The 18,292-nt window shown below is 57.6% G+C and overlaps 1 protein-coding gene across 1 annotated transcript in view; it reads right to left on the bottom strand.

Moving 5' to 3' along the window:
- The window catches only part of VSTM2L (V-set and transmembrane domain containing 2 like), a 34,637-nt gene extending 18,313 nt beyond the window's left edge, over positions 1-16,324 (bottom strand). Inside the window, exon 1 of the mRNA XM_021689248.1 lies at positions 16,204-16,324. Coding sequence (XP_021544923.1) covers positions 16,204-16,324 — 121 coding nt within the window. The remainder of the gene's footprint in view (positions 1-16,203) is intronic.
- Positions 16,325-18,292: the final 1,968 nt, after the last annotated feature.

The following is an 18,292-nucleotide window of genomic DNA, read 5'->3' as shown; positions in this document are numbered from 1 at the left end:
GGGACACACACTCAAGTCTTTGCTCCACGGTCTGTCCCTTCTGTCCCCCTCTTCTCTGCTTCATGCTTTTCCCTTTCCACTAACACGTTCTCTGACGTCTCTCACTTGCTGTCCCTCTCCCACCCTGAGCGCAAGCCCCCCATAGGCGGGAGACCAGAGTCGGCCTGGTTGACCGCTGTGTCCCGGCAGCTAGAAGGACACCAGGCACACCGGCGCACAGTAGGTGTTCGACGGACGCTGGCTGCTGTGACACCAGACGAACACGGTGGCTCTGGCAGAAAGCAGGGGTGGGATCCTGTCCTCTCGGCCCCGGGCCACCTGGGAGCTCCAGGAAAGCCTCACACTCGGGGAGCCCAATGGGAACCTGCCGGCTCTCAGAGCCTGAGGCAGGCTCTCGGGCTGGGCATCCAAAGTCTGCAGCTCTGGCTCTGCGGGACCCCAGCTGTGTGCCCCTCCTGCCTCTCGCGACACTTCTATGTGTGCCCCCCCCGGCCCCCTCCCGGGGCACGGTTCCGGGAGTCCCGGCTCACAGCGGGCCCTGTGCCCGCACATGCCTTCCCTGCCCGGGCTGCGGTGGAAGCCCTCCTTGGGGCCCCGGATTGGCCCACTGGAGCGGGTTCTATGACGGACACTAAGGTGTCTGTGTCTGTCCCCGCCTGGTGGCTCCCCCAGCAGGGGGCAGGCCCATGGGAGGTGCTGTTAGGCATGTGCTGAATGAGTGAATGAACGCATGAAGGGAGAAAGGTCAGACAAAAACCCAGAGGACTTCTCGAAACTGTAAGAAAAAAACCAAGGAGACAGACATCGTTCATTTACGGGGCACCTACTATGTGCCAGAAGGGAGTTTCTGGGGCAACTGTGCCCACAAGAGCAGGGATAGGGACAAATGGGCAATGTGGACCCAGGCATCCTGGGAGGCTCTGAGTGGGGCTCCAGCAGGCCGGACCCCTCCCCAACCTCCCTCCTTCTGGCCGCCCGAGCCCGGCCTGGCCCACAGGCGCCCCGCTAAACTGACAAGCAAGCCGGAAGCTCCCTGAGAGGGCCCAGAAAGTGGTCATATGAAATGTGACCGGGAATGAACTGGGGCAATAAACAGAGGCCAGCAGTGCCAGGAAGGGCAGTGTCGGCCTCGCGGGCCGCTGTCTGCACCCTTGAGGCCCACAGGCTCCCCTTTCTCCCCCGAGGCCCGCAAGGCACTGGACAGCGGATGTGTCTGATCCCACATAATCCTCAGAGCGACCCTGCAGGTCAGGGGTCTTTGACTCTTTACTACAGGTGGGGAAACTGAGGCTCACTGAGGTTCACCGCAGGTAGGCGACAGGAGCTGGGACTGGGACCCGGGCCTTGGGGAGCTAGAATTCAGATTCAGGCTTTGGGACCCCAGAATGCAAAGTCTCCCCCCACCCCACCCTCTTCTCTGCAGGTGCTGCAGTGAGGAAGGCAGGAAGTAAGGTGGGTCCACGTAAGGGCCCCTGCAGCTTCCCCGCCCACCCCCTCCATCCAGACCTGAGCCTTTTCCAGCGACTTGAGAAACAAAGCTCAGAGAACATGGGGGCCACCCTGGGACTGCAGGAAGCGAAACCCTCCAGGCGTGCACAGGACCCAAAGACTTGAGGAGGTGGTGGTCTTTATGGCCAGGCCCCACCTCACAAAGGGAGGGTGCACGGTTCAGAGAGTGAGTGTCCGTGCCTGAGGTCACACAGTATGAAGGGACAAAGCAAGATGCCAGCCCCGAGGCTGACTGGAGAGTCTCCCAAGCAGAACCCGAGTCCTCCGCCAGCCCTCCTCCCCTTCAGCTCTATACAGTGTGACTCCCTGGGGGTCATTTCCAGCAAGCTCAGCTGGGGGCCAGGGCTGCAAGCATGTACGGCACAGAGTCAGGAAGGCCCGTGGCCACCTTACTCTCGGCTGGGAGGCAGAGAAAGGGAAAGGCTGCAGAGGGAGTGCTTGAGGGAGCCCCAGCTCATCCATCGATCTCACCTTGCTTCTGAAGTCAGGAGATGTAAAATGTCCCTAAGAGGAAAACCCAGATAAACTGAATGAAAAAGCCCCCAGGGACCGAGAAGCCTGGCTTCGTAGAAGGAGCCTGGCGGGCACCAGCCAGAGCCCTCTCCTCCCTGGGGATGGGTGCAGTGTCTGCTCTGGGACGGGCAGGGCTCAGGGGAGGGTTCTTTGTTTCCCCCGGGGCGGCCCCTGGCTGCTGGCCGGCTGTGTGCAGCAGGAGGGATCGAGGTGTGAGGCGATGAAGGTCGTTTGATCTTGGAGCGGACAAGTTTTCCTCTTCTCAAGAAGTGCAAGAAGGCCGTTTGTACAAAAGCTCGGGGAATTGCAGCACTCCTTAGTGGGAAGATGGCAGCCTGGGCATGCAGTAGGAGCTCAAGTCCTCCCCGCAAAAGGAATGAAGGAGATCAACCTTCATGGACCCCTCCCTGTGCTGGGCTTCCCAGGATGCTCTGGCCAGGCCCTGGCCCTCAAGGGGCCCAGAGTCCACAGGAAGGGCAGACACACGGACCAGTGACTACTGTATGGACAACGGCTAGGCCTGAGCCTGCATCGCCATGTACAGTTGTTCACCGTGTGCACCATTCACATAGCCATGAATCGTACTCCCCCCTCCCGCTCCCCAGAGATATGCAGAAGCTCAGAATGGAGGTGCAAGTGTTAGGGAAGACGGAGGCAGGCCCACATCTGCCTGGACTGGGGGATGGCTTCTGGGAGGTGGGCCACGCTTGGACTCGAAGCCTGGTTGGAGTCGGCACAGTTAGGAGGAGCTCCGAACAGGAAAAGGCATGCCCCACAGAGAGACAGTCTCACAAGTCCAACCTTTTGGGGACCAGCCTCACCATTTCCGCAGGATCCCTGAAGCACCTGCACTATTATTTACTTAATATTTATTTTCAAACACCTTTCCCTTTTTACTTAAATAAATTCAGCTTAAAAGGAGACTTTTATTGCCGCCATAAATGGAAAATCAGCATCGCTTACCATAAATAGAGGGGAACTGTAAAAATAAACACTAGGAGAACCACACAGCGTCTATCAATTCTAGCCAGGGAAGGTTGCCTGCTGAAGGCTACGGGCCTCAGTGTCCATTTTCTCGCAGGAACAGGGGAGGTTGGCGAGAGTTACACATTAAATGCGGAGCAGGGCCAGGCAGAGACTCTTCTCGGTCAGAAGGGCTTGAGAGGCAGGGCTGCTGAGGGGCGGGCCCACGGGCAGCCACCTCCACCACGGTCACTGGTCACCACCAGCTCTGGCTTCCTCGGCCACTGACGCCCTCCCACCTTCATCCCTCGTCCCCACTTCCCAGCTCTGGCTTGCAGAGGCCCAAGGACGGGAGCCTCCCTGCCACTCACCTGTCACAACCCTACGGACCCTGCCAGTCCGGCTTCCTGTCTGATTCACCCTCAGCCTCCCTGTGTCTTGCACGTGGGGAGGACTGACACCCATTTCAGGTCCGAGGAGGCCCACAGACGGCCCGCTTGCAGAAGGAGTGAACAAAGAAAGGAAGGGCGGATGCCCTCATGGTCTCTGCTGCTCAAACCAGGGATGCGACCTCTGGAGGCATGGATTTCCCTCCCCCAAAGTGGGGAAAGAACATAATTTTTGTATTAAAACAAACATGAATATATTATGGAACAGAATACGGAATTCATGAATTTTGAATGACATAGGAGAACATCAAAGAAACGCTGCCCCTGGTGGGGAGCCGTTCACTCTGCCGCGTGGGGCCGACCCCCCAGTCCAGGGCCTTCTCTGCCTGATCCAGGCAGAGGCCTCCTTTGTCTCCAACAGCCCTTGCTCTGCACGCAGGAGTATTGATGTGTTGGCTGCCAGGGGCGGCGGACCAGGAGGAAGCAGAGGGACTGGGGTGGGGGGGGCAGTGAAGCCTAGGATTTACATGTGGGCACACCAGCTGCAGCCCTGTCCTGACTCGCTGTGTGGCTTTGTGTTAAGTTGCCTCACTTCTCTGAGCGTCAGTTTCCACATGGCTCATTGTGAGGATGAAACGAACGAATGCAGGTAAAGAGTCTGTTTCCCCGTGTGGGACACAGGAGAGCCTCCTGGCCGCCGCCCACCGCTGAGTTACACACACACACACACGGACACGGACACATGCCCAGGTGGGGGTGGGGGTCCCTGCTAACTGGGAAGGAGGGCGGCCCCAACCAATAAAAAGTCAAATTAGCTGGGCGCCTGGGTGGATCAGTCCGTTAAGTGTCTGCCTTCGGCTCAGGTCATGATCTTGGAGTCCCAGGATTGAGCCCTGCATCGGGCTCTCTGCTCAGCTGGAAGCCTGCTTCTCCCTCTGACCCTCCGCCTCTCATGCTTTCTCTCTCTCTCTCAAATAAATAAAATTAAAAAAAAAAATTCAAATAGCTCATGATCCCAGGGTCCTGGGATCGAGCCCCGGATCGGGCTCCCTGCTCGGTGGGAAGCCTGCTTCTCCCTCTCCCACTCCCCCTGCTTGTGTTCCCTCTCTCGCTGTCTCTCTCTCTGTCAAATAAATAAATAAAATCTTAAAAAAAAAAAAAATTCACATCACAAAATTAACCGTTCTAACGTGACCGAGCTGCCGGCCCTGAGTACATTCACAACGCTGTGTACCCCACCTCCATCTAGTCCCCACACCTTTTCTTTTCCCCAAAGGGAAACCCTGCACCCATTAAGCAGTTATGTTCCGTTCTCCCATCCCCTGGCAACCACCAATCTATGCTGAGTCTCTGGATGGATTTGCTATTCTGGATAGTTCCCACAAATGTAACGATATAATACGCGGTCTTTAGGGACCGGCTTTTTTTCACTTAGCATCATGTTTTTGAGGTTCGTCCACACTGTCGCATATATCAGATCGCATTCCTTTTTATAGAGATGCTTCTTTCATCAGATAAAATCTCTCACCGGATCCCCAGACAACCTGGGAAGTAGCCACTCTCACTCTCCTCTTCTTGCGGATGAAGAAACTGAGGCACGGAGAGTGGTGGGGACATGCGCAGTCCCCCGCCCTGCAGTCCTGACACCGCTGGGGGGGGGCAGAGCTGGTGCCTGCAGCTGGGTGCAGGGTGTCTCTCAAGGCCACGGGCACATATTGAGGGAAACAGCAATGGAATTACAAATCTAGGGAGATTTAAGGAGAGTGAAAATATTCTGGCACTTGCAGGATTGTGGGAGTTGAGCAGGTTTCCCCTGTGGAATTCCCACCTTCTCTTCCCACACATCTGGGCCACAGGGAGGGAAAGGGTTGGGAGGGAGGGAGGCAAGGGTGGGAATGCGCGGGGAGCCCGGGACAGGGCAGGAACCCGAATGGGGGAGCCGGGCACAGGAGAAGGCAAACAGACATCCTGATGTTTATGCAGATGGCAATTCTTTGCCTCCTCACCTGTACAGCCTGCAAAGCCTGTGGGGTGAGCCCATTGCACAGATGGCTAGTCAGGCTCAGAGAGCTCAAGGGAGGTCAGGATTTGAGCCTAAGAGTCTACCCCAAAGCCCAGGCATGCACCATCCTTGCTGCCTGCCAGAGGCAGAGAGGGGGTGAATGGGGGAAGCAGAGGGAGGTTGCATCAGCCACAGGGATGAGTAGCTGCTTCGGAGCCCAGAAAGGAGCATCCTCAGGTCCACTGAGAAGAAGACAAGGGAGAGAGGTGGGAGGCACCAAGGGTGGGGCCAGCAAGCTCCACGGCCATGAGGACCAGAGCAGAAGAGGAGAGGGCACATGAAAACCAGGTGCAGAGACCAATAGGAAGGGAGAAACTGAGGCAGACTCCGACAGCCATGCTGTCTCCCCGGGACCTGGTGTGGGGCAAACGCAGCCTCACTTGGGACCCAGTGTCGGCCCTGCCCTGGCCCTCCCATGCCTGCCCAACTGTGTTTGGGAAATCCAGCAGCACAGCAGTAAATGCATGAGCTCTGGAGTCAGGCTGACCCCGATGTGAACCCCAACTGTACCTCCTTGTGGTGGGCAAATCGCTAAGCTTCAGTGTCCTAAATCTGTAAAATGGGTATTGTGGGGACTTGACAGGATCGCACATGCCTGTAAATGTCCGGCACCTAGTGGGCTCCCTGGAGCATTATTAGGCTGGTGATGATCCGGTTGCTATTCATACCGCCTCTCACAGGATGGCCTTGCTCCAGCTTCTCTTTCCCCCAAGGCTCCCACCTCCCTTTTCCTCATCTAGAAGACTAGACTGGCCTGGCCTTTTGAAACACAAGGACTATTCTAGAACCAGAGAATCCTTAGCTGAAGGGGTTCTGCGCCACCCCAGGGCCTTTGCACTTATTGTTCCCTCTGCCTGGGAGGGGATTCAATGGAAAGCAGCAGAGCCAGGATGGGGCTCAGGACTCCTAGTGCCTAACTGGAGTTAGGGACCACTGCTGGGGTCTCTGGGGACATAAGGAGACCAGCTGGTAAGTCTCAGGGCCCCTGCCCCAAAGGACTTCCATTAGCTGTCTGCCAGCCTGCCTTCCCCCTCCCTCTCCTCTGCCTGCCAAGAAACCATTAGTGCCGGGTTGTTTTGAGCGCAATTTCCACTACCATGCACTCTGGCCGCTGAGCCTCCATTAGAGACCCTTTCCTGGGGCCAATGACAGGCGGCAAACAGCTCCCCAGTGAGCCAGCCCTAATTGCTGCCACCTCTAAGGCCAGAAATAATTTTTTTAAAACCTCACAAAGCAGAACAGACACCCTGCAGTCCTCTCTCACGTTCCCTGCCCTGGGCCAGCAACCAAGCCCGAGGCCTGTGAGAAAGGGGGCTTCAGTCAAGAACCCCAACCCCAAGTTGGCTAGTGAGGCTCCGAGAGCCTGAGTGGGGGCCGGGATTTGAGCCCGAGAGTGTCTGACCCCAAAGCCCAGGCAGGCACCATCCCCTACAGCCTTAGCACGCATGGCTGAGGGAACAAAGTTTGGGTTCTGCTCCCTTGCTTTGAACGAGCTGTGGGCCCCCAGTCTCCCCCACCAGTCTCCTCCTCTGCAAGATGGGCATGTTGATGGGTGCCTGGGGTGCCTGCTGGAGTGACCACGGCCAGGCTCTGACAGGTGCTGGGGCCCTGGCAGGAGGTACGCGGAGCATGAAGGAAAGAGCCAGAGGGTGGGAGAGGCAGGGGGAGAGCCTGCCAGGCAGACGAAATCGAAATCGCTGGGCAAAAGGTCCCTGAGGAGGGAGCCTGGTGTGTGCAAGCATTAGAAAGGAAGCAGTGTAGGTACACACACATGCACACGCGTGCACACACGCGCACACACAGGCACGCAAGCATGCCCAGCTCCCATCTCCTGCGCAGCCCAGGTTTCCGTCAGCCCCTGGACGTTGCGGCCAGCCCCGGCTTCCTGCGAGCCCGCAAACTCGGCCCTAGTCCTGGAAGGAGCTTCTCCCGCTCCACCAGTGCCCCCCCAGCCTCCAAGTCCTATTTGACCCCCACCTCAGTCACACGGCCGGGCCCTCCTGATCGCCAGCCACACCTCGCACCTTCCCCACCGGAAACCTCCAGGTGGCGAGGTCAGCGCCGAGCTCCACCGCCTGCTTTGCCCGATGCACACACACAACTCTCTGGATGAAACCCCTGACAGACCCGCTCCTGCGGCCTCTGGAGTCTCCTCTCAGTCCCAGGAGACCCTGGATACCAGGAGCCCACTTCCTCCAGGAAGTCTTCCTGACTGCACCAGGACACAGCCACCACTCTGGTGGGAGAGGGGAGAGACCCCCTCGGGAGAGTTCACCTGCCTGAGCCACTTCCAGGGCTCACATCCTGGTTTGCTGTCCTCCCTGACCTCTCCCCCATACCCACCTGCTGAAGACACTAGAGGGAAGCTTGTTATGTGAGGGCTGCGGTGGAGTGGGGGGGGGGGGCGGGGTGCTCTGCTGAGCATTGGCCCTGAACCCCGGGGCCAGGCCTGGCTCCTCTCTGGGCCTCAGTTTTGTCCCCCGTAAAATGAAGGCTGCGTCCCAGGCACCACAGGTGAGCTCTGGGGGTCTCCCAAACCCGCTGGAACTAACCCAAACGATGTGGCATTCTTCTGAGGCAATGATCCAGTTTTCATCAGATGCTCCAGAGGACGGTGACCTCCAAGAAAGTCAGGAACCACAAGTCTAGACAAGCTCCGGCGCCCCTTGTAACTCCACCACTTGGTCATTCGTTCGTCCACTTCATTCATTCACCTGACATCTCTCGAGTGCCTGCTCTGCGTGGGTGTCACGATGATACAAAGAAGAGACGCATGTGTAATCCCAAGGTGTCACCTGGAGACAGGAGTGTGTGTGTGTGCGTGTGTGTGCTCGCGTGCGTGTGAAGACAGAGTGCGGAGGTGGAGAGATGAGAAGAGGGAGGGAGATGGATGCAGCAGACACAGGGAAAGGGACAAAGAAAGATGCAGAGAGTTTGAAAGACAGAGAGAGAGGCGAGCGTTCAACCCGGGGAGAGAGCGAGCGGAGAGAGGGGCAGGCAGAGCACTTGCCACAGATGGGCACTGCCAGCCCCCTAACTGACAGCTCTGAGCAAGCCCCCCCCCCCCAGCTCTAGCTCTAACCTTCCAGATGCTCCCAGAGCCTCGATGCCTTGAGTCCCAAGGGCACCCGCTTGGAGGGGCCGGGGAGGCGGATCCGCACACCAAGGCCACGGCACCGAGGGCACAGCCTGGCCCCTCGGCTGGGACGCTACACGAGCGCCCAGGCTCCTTCCTGCCCACAGCTCCTCCACCGCACACGATCCAACACCCAAACACACGCACGCCGGCCACATGCTCAGGCAAAACCACCAGCCCCAAGCAGAACACCCAGGCAGGTGCACCCAGGATCCCATGCGTACCCCCAAGGTCCCAGCAGCCCCACTGACAGGGCTGGGCTTGGATCCAGGAGCCTAGGCTCTCAGACTGCGCTCGTGCAGCCAGACCCAGGCCTTCCCAGCATTTTGGCATCCTGGACCCCGAGAGAATCCAGTGAAATCAGGGTGCCGCTCCGGAACAAAGCAACTGTCCACACGCCCACCAGGCTTGGCAGCCAGGAGCAGGACAGGAGCGGGGAAGAACTCCAGCCCTGCAGCCCCACAAGCTGGGCTCAAGCCCAGCTCCGCCATTCAAAAGCTGTGTGGCCCCCGGCGGGTCCCAACACCCCCGAAGCCTCCATGTCCTGGTCTGTAAAATGGGAAGATCCTCCACATGGGGTGTGTGAGGCTGGAAGGAGGAGGTGAGGGGGATGACAGGCACAGAGAAAATGCTCGATGAATGATGTCTGGCGTCTTGGTTCCCAGACCCCCGAAGGCCACTGAGACTAAGCACCATGTGCCAGACAGAATCCCACGCGGCCATGGGCTCCCTCCGCACATGCCGCCTGGAGGACAGAGGAAAGGGCCACAGGTGGAAAGATTCTGGAGGCTAAAAGCCTAGGTGCACTCGCCATTGTTGGGGGTTGCTGAGGCCCAGAGAAGGGCAGGGACCTGCCAAGCTACCCAGCAAGGCAGAGGCCGCGGGAGGGTGGATCAAGGCTCGGGTCTACTTCTCCCGCCCGAACTCGGGCGCTTGAACTCAAGCTGAAGTGAAGTCACAAAGGAGTCGCTGCCCCCACCTCTCCACACAAGAGACAGCAAAGGCCCTCACCCCTGCCATGTCCCCCCAGGTGGGGGGCCAGGAATCCTCGGAGTTGGGATCTCTGCCCACCGGGGGCCCCGTCACTAAATCGCTGTGTGACAGATCGTTATGAACCACCCACTGTGTTCAGACTTCTCTGCCCACTTCACCAGTCTGTGCTCCCTGGGGAAATAAAGCAGGGATTCCCTCCATAACACCCCCAGCTAATAAATGTTTGGCTCCAGCTTACATCGCTCGTGTGATAGGGAGCTCACTACCAGCTGCCCTCGCTGCCCCGGGAGTGCCTTTTCAGGGCTGAACATCATCTCTGCTTCTTCACTCTTATGACAATTTATACTTATATATTTTTTATAGGTTTAGTTGTCTGAGCAAGAACCTTATCTGTCTTCTTCACTGATATGTCCCCCGTGGCTAAAAGAGCCTGGTACATGGCAGGTGTTCAGGCGCTATTTGTTGAATGAATGAAGGAATAAATGAATGGTCGCTTCCAGTAGCCAACAGCAGCCTCTGCTGGGCCAGCAGCTCCGGCTGACAGTACAGAGTATGAGGTGGCGGGGGGCAACCCGTGGGCCAACAGCCCCCACGTCCAGTCATTCCTACACACAGAGCTGCCCTCTCCGTTCTGTCCTTAATGTTTTCCTATAAACTAACCCACTATTTTTTTAATATCCCCGTTAGCCTCATCTAAGCAATCATATCTGTGAAATCACAGTTTTGATGTGCTGGGTTTATTTTTCCAATCCACATTAAAATAAATGCATAACTATTAAAATGTAAGAGGTTTATCTGGGTTCTGCCTAAAACCATCTCTCAGGTAGGACCCAATCCTGCTGAGGGTCCTGGGGGTTCTTGAAAAGGGGTTTCCACTGGGCGTGATGGGGCTGAGTCCCAGAGACTCCTCTGCCGACTTTCAAGAAGGGGAGGGGGCCCGGTCGTGGGGAGGGGGTCCTGGAGGAGCGGCAGCCCCTCTGCCTCCCCAGCCCCACCTCCCTTCCCCACAGCAGCAGGTACCCAAGGGACCCCAGGGCCGCCAGCTGGTAGAGGGGTAAATGTCTTCCCCCAGTGAGGTCACGACCCCTTCTGATGGAAGAGTCTTGCCTCACCAGGGTTGGGGAGAGGACACACCCTGGCACCCCATAACCCTCCGGGTCATAGCATCTCATATGCACTCCAAGGGGCCGGGCCTGGGTCCGCCCACTGCAAAGTGAAGTCAGCCTTGCCCACCCCAGGATGTCCTTGTACCGCTCAGTAAGGATGAGGGAGGGGCTCCGTTTTGTGATCGTTCTACTAAAAATGTGGACTCCTTATGAAATTAAAATTATGTGAATGTTTAAAACTGCATTAACTTGGAATACAGAGAAGTTTTTAGCATTCAGACCTCACTTCTCCCTCCTCTTCTCTGGGACTCAACAGCATTGTGAACCTGGGCTCTGGAGTCACGTTCCTGGGATCAAATCCAGGCTCCAACACTTGCTAGGTGAGTGACCTTGGGCAAGCCTTTTAACCTCGCCGAGACTCAGTTCCCTCAAAAATACCCTGGGCCAGGGGAAGTCTCGTCCTCGGAGGGTTCCTGTGGGAGTCAAATGAGACAACGCCATTTAAGGCCCTGGCAGGACACTCAGTCAACATTTGCTTCCGTACATCTCTCACCTAATTTGCACAGAGTTGGATAAAGTGACCCCAAAAGCCAAGCACTGACCTCCCCCAGCAATTTGGGCAAATGCACCCTGGCCCATGGCCTGCAACTCCTGTCCTGGTGGCTGACCACTCTGCCTCACCCCTGACCCGGCCCACTTGTTTGTCACGGGAGACTTCCCCCAACACCCCTACTGTCAGCCTGTCACCATGTCACTGTGGAGATGAGCCGAATTCCTGTCCTGCTGGCCGCCCACAGCTCCCGGCTCCCGTTGCTTCGGGAAAAGGCCGCCGGAGCCGCTGATAGGCAAGGTGTCAAAACCAATTGGTGTGAAGGACTCGGGGAAAACCGCTTGTGAGGGCCAATTCCCCACAGGAGGCCGGGAACCCTCAGCCCAAGGCCGACTGTTTACGGGCATAATTGATAGAATAATCACCAACACCCGAGACAATGCGAACACATTTTTAACATCATAACCTTCGGAAGACAGCGCTCAATTTTCTCCATCTCCCAGCCACCAAACTAGCCGGCTTATTGATGGTGAGATATCCACAGTTCGGTAAGGAATGAGAGAATGCCAGGGTGGGTTTTCAGGGCACGGGCTGTTTGCCAAATGGCCCGGTGGCCCCTGCCCCTGCCTCAGCACCCCGCTGCTTCCTCCAGGCAACGGAGAGAACCTCAGGGCAGTGAATCACTCAATGGACAAAGCGCCAGGCCAAGCCAGGATCCATGTCTGCATTGGGGTGTATTAATAATTGAAGGTGCTGGCCTAGGTGTGTGTGTGTGTGTGTGTGTGTGTGGCCAGGCGGGGGTGGGAGGATGGATGTTTGCTGCAGTACAAGGCTTCCTGGGGCTCCTCTCAGGGTCCACATGCCCGCTCCAGCATGGCCCCCTCCCTCTCTCGCAAACCCAAACCAACCCAGCAGCCCCTGGCGCCAGACGATGTCCCATCCCTACACGTGTCATCAGGCCTGGCTGAGTGCTTAAGGCAGTGGCTCCCAAACTCCAGGCTGCACGGGAATCATCTGGGGGAGCTTATTAAAATGCAGACTCCAGGGTCTCATCAACAATCATTTTGGGTGGGCGCCTGGGTGGCTCAGTCGTTAAGCGTCTGCCTTCGGCTCAGGTCGTGATCCCAGGGTCCTGGGATTGAGCCCCGCATCGGGCTCCCTGCTCGGTGGGAAGCCTGCTTCTCCCTCTCCCACTCCCCCTGCTTGTGTTCCCTCCCTCGCTGTGTTTCTCTCTGTCAAATAAATAAATAAAATCTTTAAAAAAAAAAATCATTTTGGCCAATGGGTCTGGGTGGGGGGACCCTGGGATCTGCATTTTTTTTTAAGAATCCATTTATTTATTTGAGAGAGAGAGTGAGCAAGCTGGTGGGGATGGGGGTGGTAGGGGAAGAGGCAGAGGAAGAAGCAGACTCCCTGCTGAGCAGAACCCTGAGATCACGACCTGAGCCGAAGGCAGACACTCAACCGACTGAGCCACCCAGGCGCCCCTGGGATCTGCATTTTAACAAACTCCCTGGTGATTCCAAGGCAGGAGGTCTACAAAGATCCTCACAAAGATCCTGCCTTCTGCCCCCCCACCAACCCCTGCCCTAGCCAAGATCTGGAGAAAGAACTGGAGAAGGAGTCCAGCCCAGCTGTCTTTTTCTAACTTGCACGTGGCCTCAGCAAGATCCCGTGCGTCACCTTTCTAAGCTGCCGGTTCCTCTTGGTGGCCCCCACGGCTTTACCAGTTCTCTGGGGAGCTGGAAGGGAGCGCTGAGATAGGGCTGTGCAGAAGGAAGAAGTCCTGTCACGTGACTGGCCCAGCCTGCCTCGAGGTCGTCCTGGAGGAGGCAGGTGCTGCTCTCTGGCTCTCTGTACAGACTCAGTGACCTTGGGCAAGTCACTGGCCCTCTCTGAACCTCAGTATCGTCATATGCCCAACACCAGCCTTGCGTGAATAACGTCAGCCTCAGTGAGTTAACACTGGCAAGGGGTTTGGCAGCAGCTACCACACAGTAGGCGGTTCATAAACGCTAGCTCCGCCCCCTGCCCCCCACCTCTGCTGTGCTGATGGCAATGAGCTGACCCTTTCTCATAAGGAATAATCAAAACTACCATTAATTGAGTACCTAATAGGTACAAACACGGACCGCCACAACCCCAGCCTCCCAATCCCTTATGCCTCTCGAAGAGGGTGTTCACCCCCATTCATTCCTCATGCCTTTAAAAGGCCCTCTGTGAAGTGGGCTGAGTGGAAGTAGCAGAGAGATGGGAAGCGAGACGGATGTCCTTGCTGACCCATCTGACCACGGGCTTTCCCTGTGACAAGTCCCGGGCGGGCGGGGGCAAGGCGTTAGCCTGGCGGCTGGGCTGGGCTCAGATTGAGCTGGAGAGGTGAGGAGCCACCAAGTGGTTGGGGTCCATGGGCTCCGGAGGAGGAGCCCCCACTTCCAGCCTCCCATCCCCACCCCCAGACACAGACACCTCCCTAACCCGGCCACATTTCCTGAATCAGCTGAGGACACGCGGAGCCCAGGAATAATGAAACGATCAGGCTCCAATCTGCTAAACAGCAATTTCTGGGCTTTTTCAGCACACACAGCTTTTATCAAATTGGTATTCTCCTCCTGAACACAAATGGCTTATTAGACATGACCCACTTATTCGCCGCGTCTCACTATCATTAATAACAGTTTCTTTTTGTGATTAAGTGAGTGGCTCCAAAACCTTCCTGTGCTCGGGTGCTTGGCCCAGCAGAGGGGCAGCCGTGGGGGCTCCTCGGCATCCACTACTTGGCGACTTTGAACCTGGCAATGTTGGGAGAAGGTAGCCTGGCCCCTGCAGAGCAGCCTGGCCTCCTCATTTCAGGAGGGACAGAAGGAGCCCCAGGGGGTTGACCCACTTGCCCAGAAGTGCACAGGGGGGTCAGTGAGAGAAGCCAGGTTCCCCCGCAGTCAGTGCTGTGTCCTCTCTGTCTAGACCCTCCTTTGGGCCTTAGCGGGACCTGGCCAGGGTTCAGAGGCGACCTTTACAGCTGGCGGGGCAGAGCTGTGCCCCTAAGCATGCCTGGCACCAGGGGGGCAGGCAGAGACTACCACACAAAGGGCAAAGCCTGATTTCCTGTGGGGGGCCACCTCGGGGCCTCCAGAATGACAGAGTAGCACCCAAATCCTTGGGGCCTGACGCTCTAGGGACAGGATGACCATAAACCTGAGAGCCCTAGTCCTCGTATCTCTTGGGACTGCAAACTCAGGAAAACCCTTCCTTGGAAAACCCTCCTAGTCTAAGTTCTAACCGTGCCAAGGAACTGAGCAGAGCAAGGAGGAGAACGGAAGGAGGAATCCCCAGTTTCCTTTAAATGGGAGGGAATCTGACAGGGAGATGAATATCCGGGAAAAAGCTCTGTCTTTGCCCAACAGACCCTGTGGCCAGTCCCAGCTCAAACACTCACGCACTGTGTGACCTTGGGCAAGTCCCTTCACTTCTCTGAGCCTTGGTTTCTCCATCTGTAAGTTGAGGGTCAAAATAATCCTTCCCCTATTTACCAGTGCTCCAGCAGGTCAGTAGAAATCCGATGAGCGATATGAAGGGTGCAGAGATGAGACACTGAGCACTTACACCAAACGTGGTGAGGCAGAAGGGTACAGGGAGTCATGGTTCCCAAAAAGCAGAGACCCTGGAAGCCCCCACACCCCCCTGCAACAATCCCACTGGTGCATCAGGCCCCAGCAAAGCCTCCTCTAATGACCTACTCTCCCCCCGCTTTTCCCATCAGAATAAATCACAGTTCTCTGCTCTTTGTGCAAACCTCCCCCCAGCCCTGGGCCCACAGTGCCCAGTACTGCTGCTGCAGCCTCCCCCACCAGATGGGGAGGGATGGATGGAAGAAGAGTCTCCATTTTCATTTATGCTCTGGTCCCCATGCTGGAGCCTGGCTCACAGGGGAAGGGGGAGCCCCCACAGCTACAAGCCTCAGATGCTACAACTCTGCGGCCAACTTGGGCTCCTTGGGGCTGAAAGGAGCTTCTGACACTCAGGCAACCAATGTGGGGCTGCTTGCTTGCTCCCTGGCTGCCATGGTGGCTGAGTTGATTTCCCACCTTTCAGTCCTGGGGGCCGAGGATAAGGAGGGCTGGGTACCCTACAGAAGGATGGCAGGGGCTTTCCACCCCCAGAGACAGATAAAAGCCCCCGGCATCCTTCTTCCCCTCCCGTGCCCATGGCTAGAAGCAGCAATCTCAACTATTCCAATGACTTTGAGGGGCTACCCCCAAGCCTTCATCCCCCACCCTGCAGGGGTAGCAGCAGCCCGAGACTACCAGTTCTCCAGAGGCAGGGTCTGCTGTCCCCCAGGACCTTCTCCAGGGGTGTAAGGGGCAGGACAGGAATGGGAGGGGATGAGGGCAGCTGCAGGGTTAAGCCCAAAAAAGGGAAAGGCAGATGGGCAGAGAGGAGTGGGCGAGCCAAGTGTGTTCACGTGTGTGTGTGTGTGTGTGTGTGTGTGTGTGTCTGCAGGCAGAAGGGCGGGCAAGAGTTGTGCAGAGTGCGCGCGCCTGGGCGCCAGCTGGCAGGGTGTGAGCCCACCAACCGTAATGCCTGTGTGTGTGCAGCGGGCGTAAGTGCGAGTGTTTGTGAGTGAGGACGGCGATCCGAGAAGGTGTCTGGAGATGTGTGAGGGCAGGAGTTGTGAGTGTGAGAACAGTGAGTGTGCCCCTGGCTGCGAATATCTGTGTAGTCCTGGAGGTGTGTGTATCGGCGCGAGCGTGCTTGGGAGTCGGGGTCTCTCCCCGCGAGAGCGGGATCGGGGCTGCACACGGGGTGCCCCCTCCTCTGCACGGGTGGCCGGGGTGCCAGGGCGTGTCCATGGACCCGGCAGGGGGCGCCATGGGACTCCCGCCAGGGCCGGCGCGGGCTCCAGCCCTGGGGACGGCCAAGTTGAAGCGGCGCAGCCCGGGGTGGGGTTTGGTGGGGAAGTCCGCGGGGGCGGCGACCGAACTCACCGTGGCCGGAGACGTGGTTGTCCCAGGGCGCGTGGCCGGCGGGCCGCGTGGCGCCTCCGAGTTGCAGGAAAAGTGCCAGGTAGTGGAAGGCGCCCAGCGCCACGGCGAGCGGGGCCACCATGGTGCGCGCTCGGGCCGGGGCGCCGCCGCCTCACATCGGGGCTCCGGAGACCGCAGACCCCGCACCCGCCGTTCCCTGCCCGATGCGGCCTGGCTGCCCAGCTCCGGCCGCTGCCCCTCGCCCGCCGAACCTGGCCCGGCCCCGGCCCCAGCCCTCGCCCGGCTCCGGCCCAGCCCCGGCTGCGGGTTGCGAGCGCACGCCCAGCCGGCCGCTTCCGACTGCGGGACTCTTCCCTTCCGCGGAAGGCCACTCCGCTCGGCGCCGCTGCCGCCGCACCCCCTCCTCCCACTCCCTCCCGCCCGCCCAGAGGAGGCGGCGGCGGAGGGATCTGCCGCTTGATTTATCATCAAAGTTTTGCCCAGGCTGGGATTTTTAAAGCGGTACCCGCAACTTCCCCCGCCCGAGAGTGCAAATGGGAGAGAGAGATGGGGTGGAAGAAGGCCCCCACTAGGGACCCAGTTCCCGCAAAGCATGACACAACTGGCTTCAGAAACAGATATACTATCAAGTAGGAGAAGGAGAAAAACCAATCCACCTGCCACCAGACTCAGCGCGCTCAGAGGGACTCCCAACTTTGCTAGCAGGGCGGTGCCGGGGGTCAGGGGGTCGGGGGAGGTGGGGATGAGGTAGGGCAGGAACCTGGGCTAAGGCACAGGGGACCTGGTGATAGCCCCACCGCAGCCTTTACTTTCCTGTGTGATCGTGTCCGGATGTCTATGCCTGTCTGAGCCTCAAAGTTTTCATCTAAGAAATGGGAATAGCAGCTACTTGCAGGGGTCCTGGTGAGGATTTATGAAATCGTCTATGTTAAAGCGCTTAGCATAATGCCATCCTCATGGTAGGAGCTGAATAGATATTACTGTTGTTATCCTCTCCGTGTCTCAGTTTTCCCGTCTGCATAATGGGAGTGAGGCAGGCCAGTGCTGGGGCTCCTTCTAGCTTAAAGATGCTGGGCCCTACGCGGTGGATTGGATCGCCCCCTTCTGGGCTGTCAGTCTCCGTTCCCCGGACAGATGGGCCTAGATGAAATGTTGGAGGGGCGGGCAGGTAACAAAGCCACTCCCATTCCCAAGACCAGGAATCCAAAGAGATCCTCCGATTCTGATTCCTTCCCTGACGGTTTTACTGGGCTGTTGGGACAGACCTTCAGTACGGACACGAAGGTAGACCATGGCCTCCTTTTAAAGACGAGGAAGCACATTAAATCGGAGACATAGCTTCTCCGAGGTCCCACAGCGAGTCTAAGGCGAGGTCGCTGATGCCAGGGAAGGGTCCCTTCCTGCTCTCATCCCTTATCCTTTCTCAGGCCTCGTTCCCGACGTGGTTCTGTCCTCCGCTGTTTCAGCACCACGGAGGAGGACAGCGTTAACTCCGACACCCATCCTTTTTGGCCTCAAGGACCTTGCCTGGGCGGGCTCTTAGATTCTAGGATTCAGAACCATGGACAGACCTTCCGGTTTCCTCTCCCGCCCCGCCGAATGGGAGTGAGCACTGCAGACAGCCCACTCCCCTCTTCACAGACTACAGGTGGATCCAGCATTGTGCACAGAGCCCCAAGTTTGAGAATGAGGTTAGAGCCCGAGAGACAGCTCCCCACCCCATCTTTACTCTGTCCTTGCATACCCCCTTTCCAATATTATGGCGGGCAGCACACTGGATGGGGCCTGTGGTCGCCAGCAGCAATCAGGTTCGTTCAAAACTGTGGACAGCCCCTTGAAACCCCCAATTACAAATGCTATGTTTCAGCACAACTGATCCCCAACAGGACGCTACTTTCAGCACCGCGGACAGATCCCCGTCGTGGACCCAACTCCTTCTCGCCGACATTCACTAGAGGAAGGGGCTGGTTTTGCCTGATTGACCCACTTCTTGTCACATCCTTCGCACACAGAAATAGTATTTAGGTTATCCAGGGACGGTCAGGTGTCTTGGACTCTACAAAAGTGTTTTCTCATTCATTAACTTGAG

The sequence above is a fragment of the Neomonachus schauinslandi genome, chromosome 10 (assembly GCF_002201575.2).
Source record: "Neomonachus schauinslandi chromosome 10, ASM220157v2, whole genome shotgun sequence".
Classification (NCBI taxonomy): domain Eukaryota; kingdom Metazoa; phylum Chordata; class Mammalia; order Carnivora; family Phocidae; genus Neomonachus; species Neomonachus schauinslandi.
The sequence above is the reverse complement of the archived record's forward strand: the minus strand, read 5'-3'. Positions and strand labels throughout refer to the sequence as shown.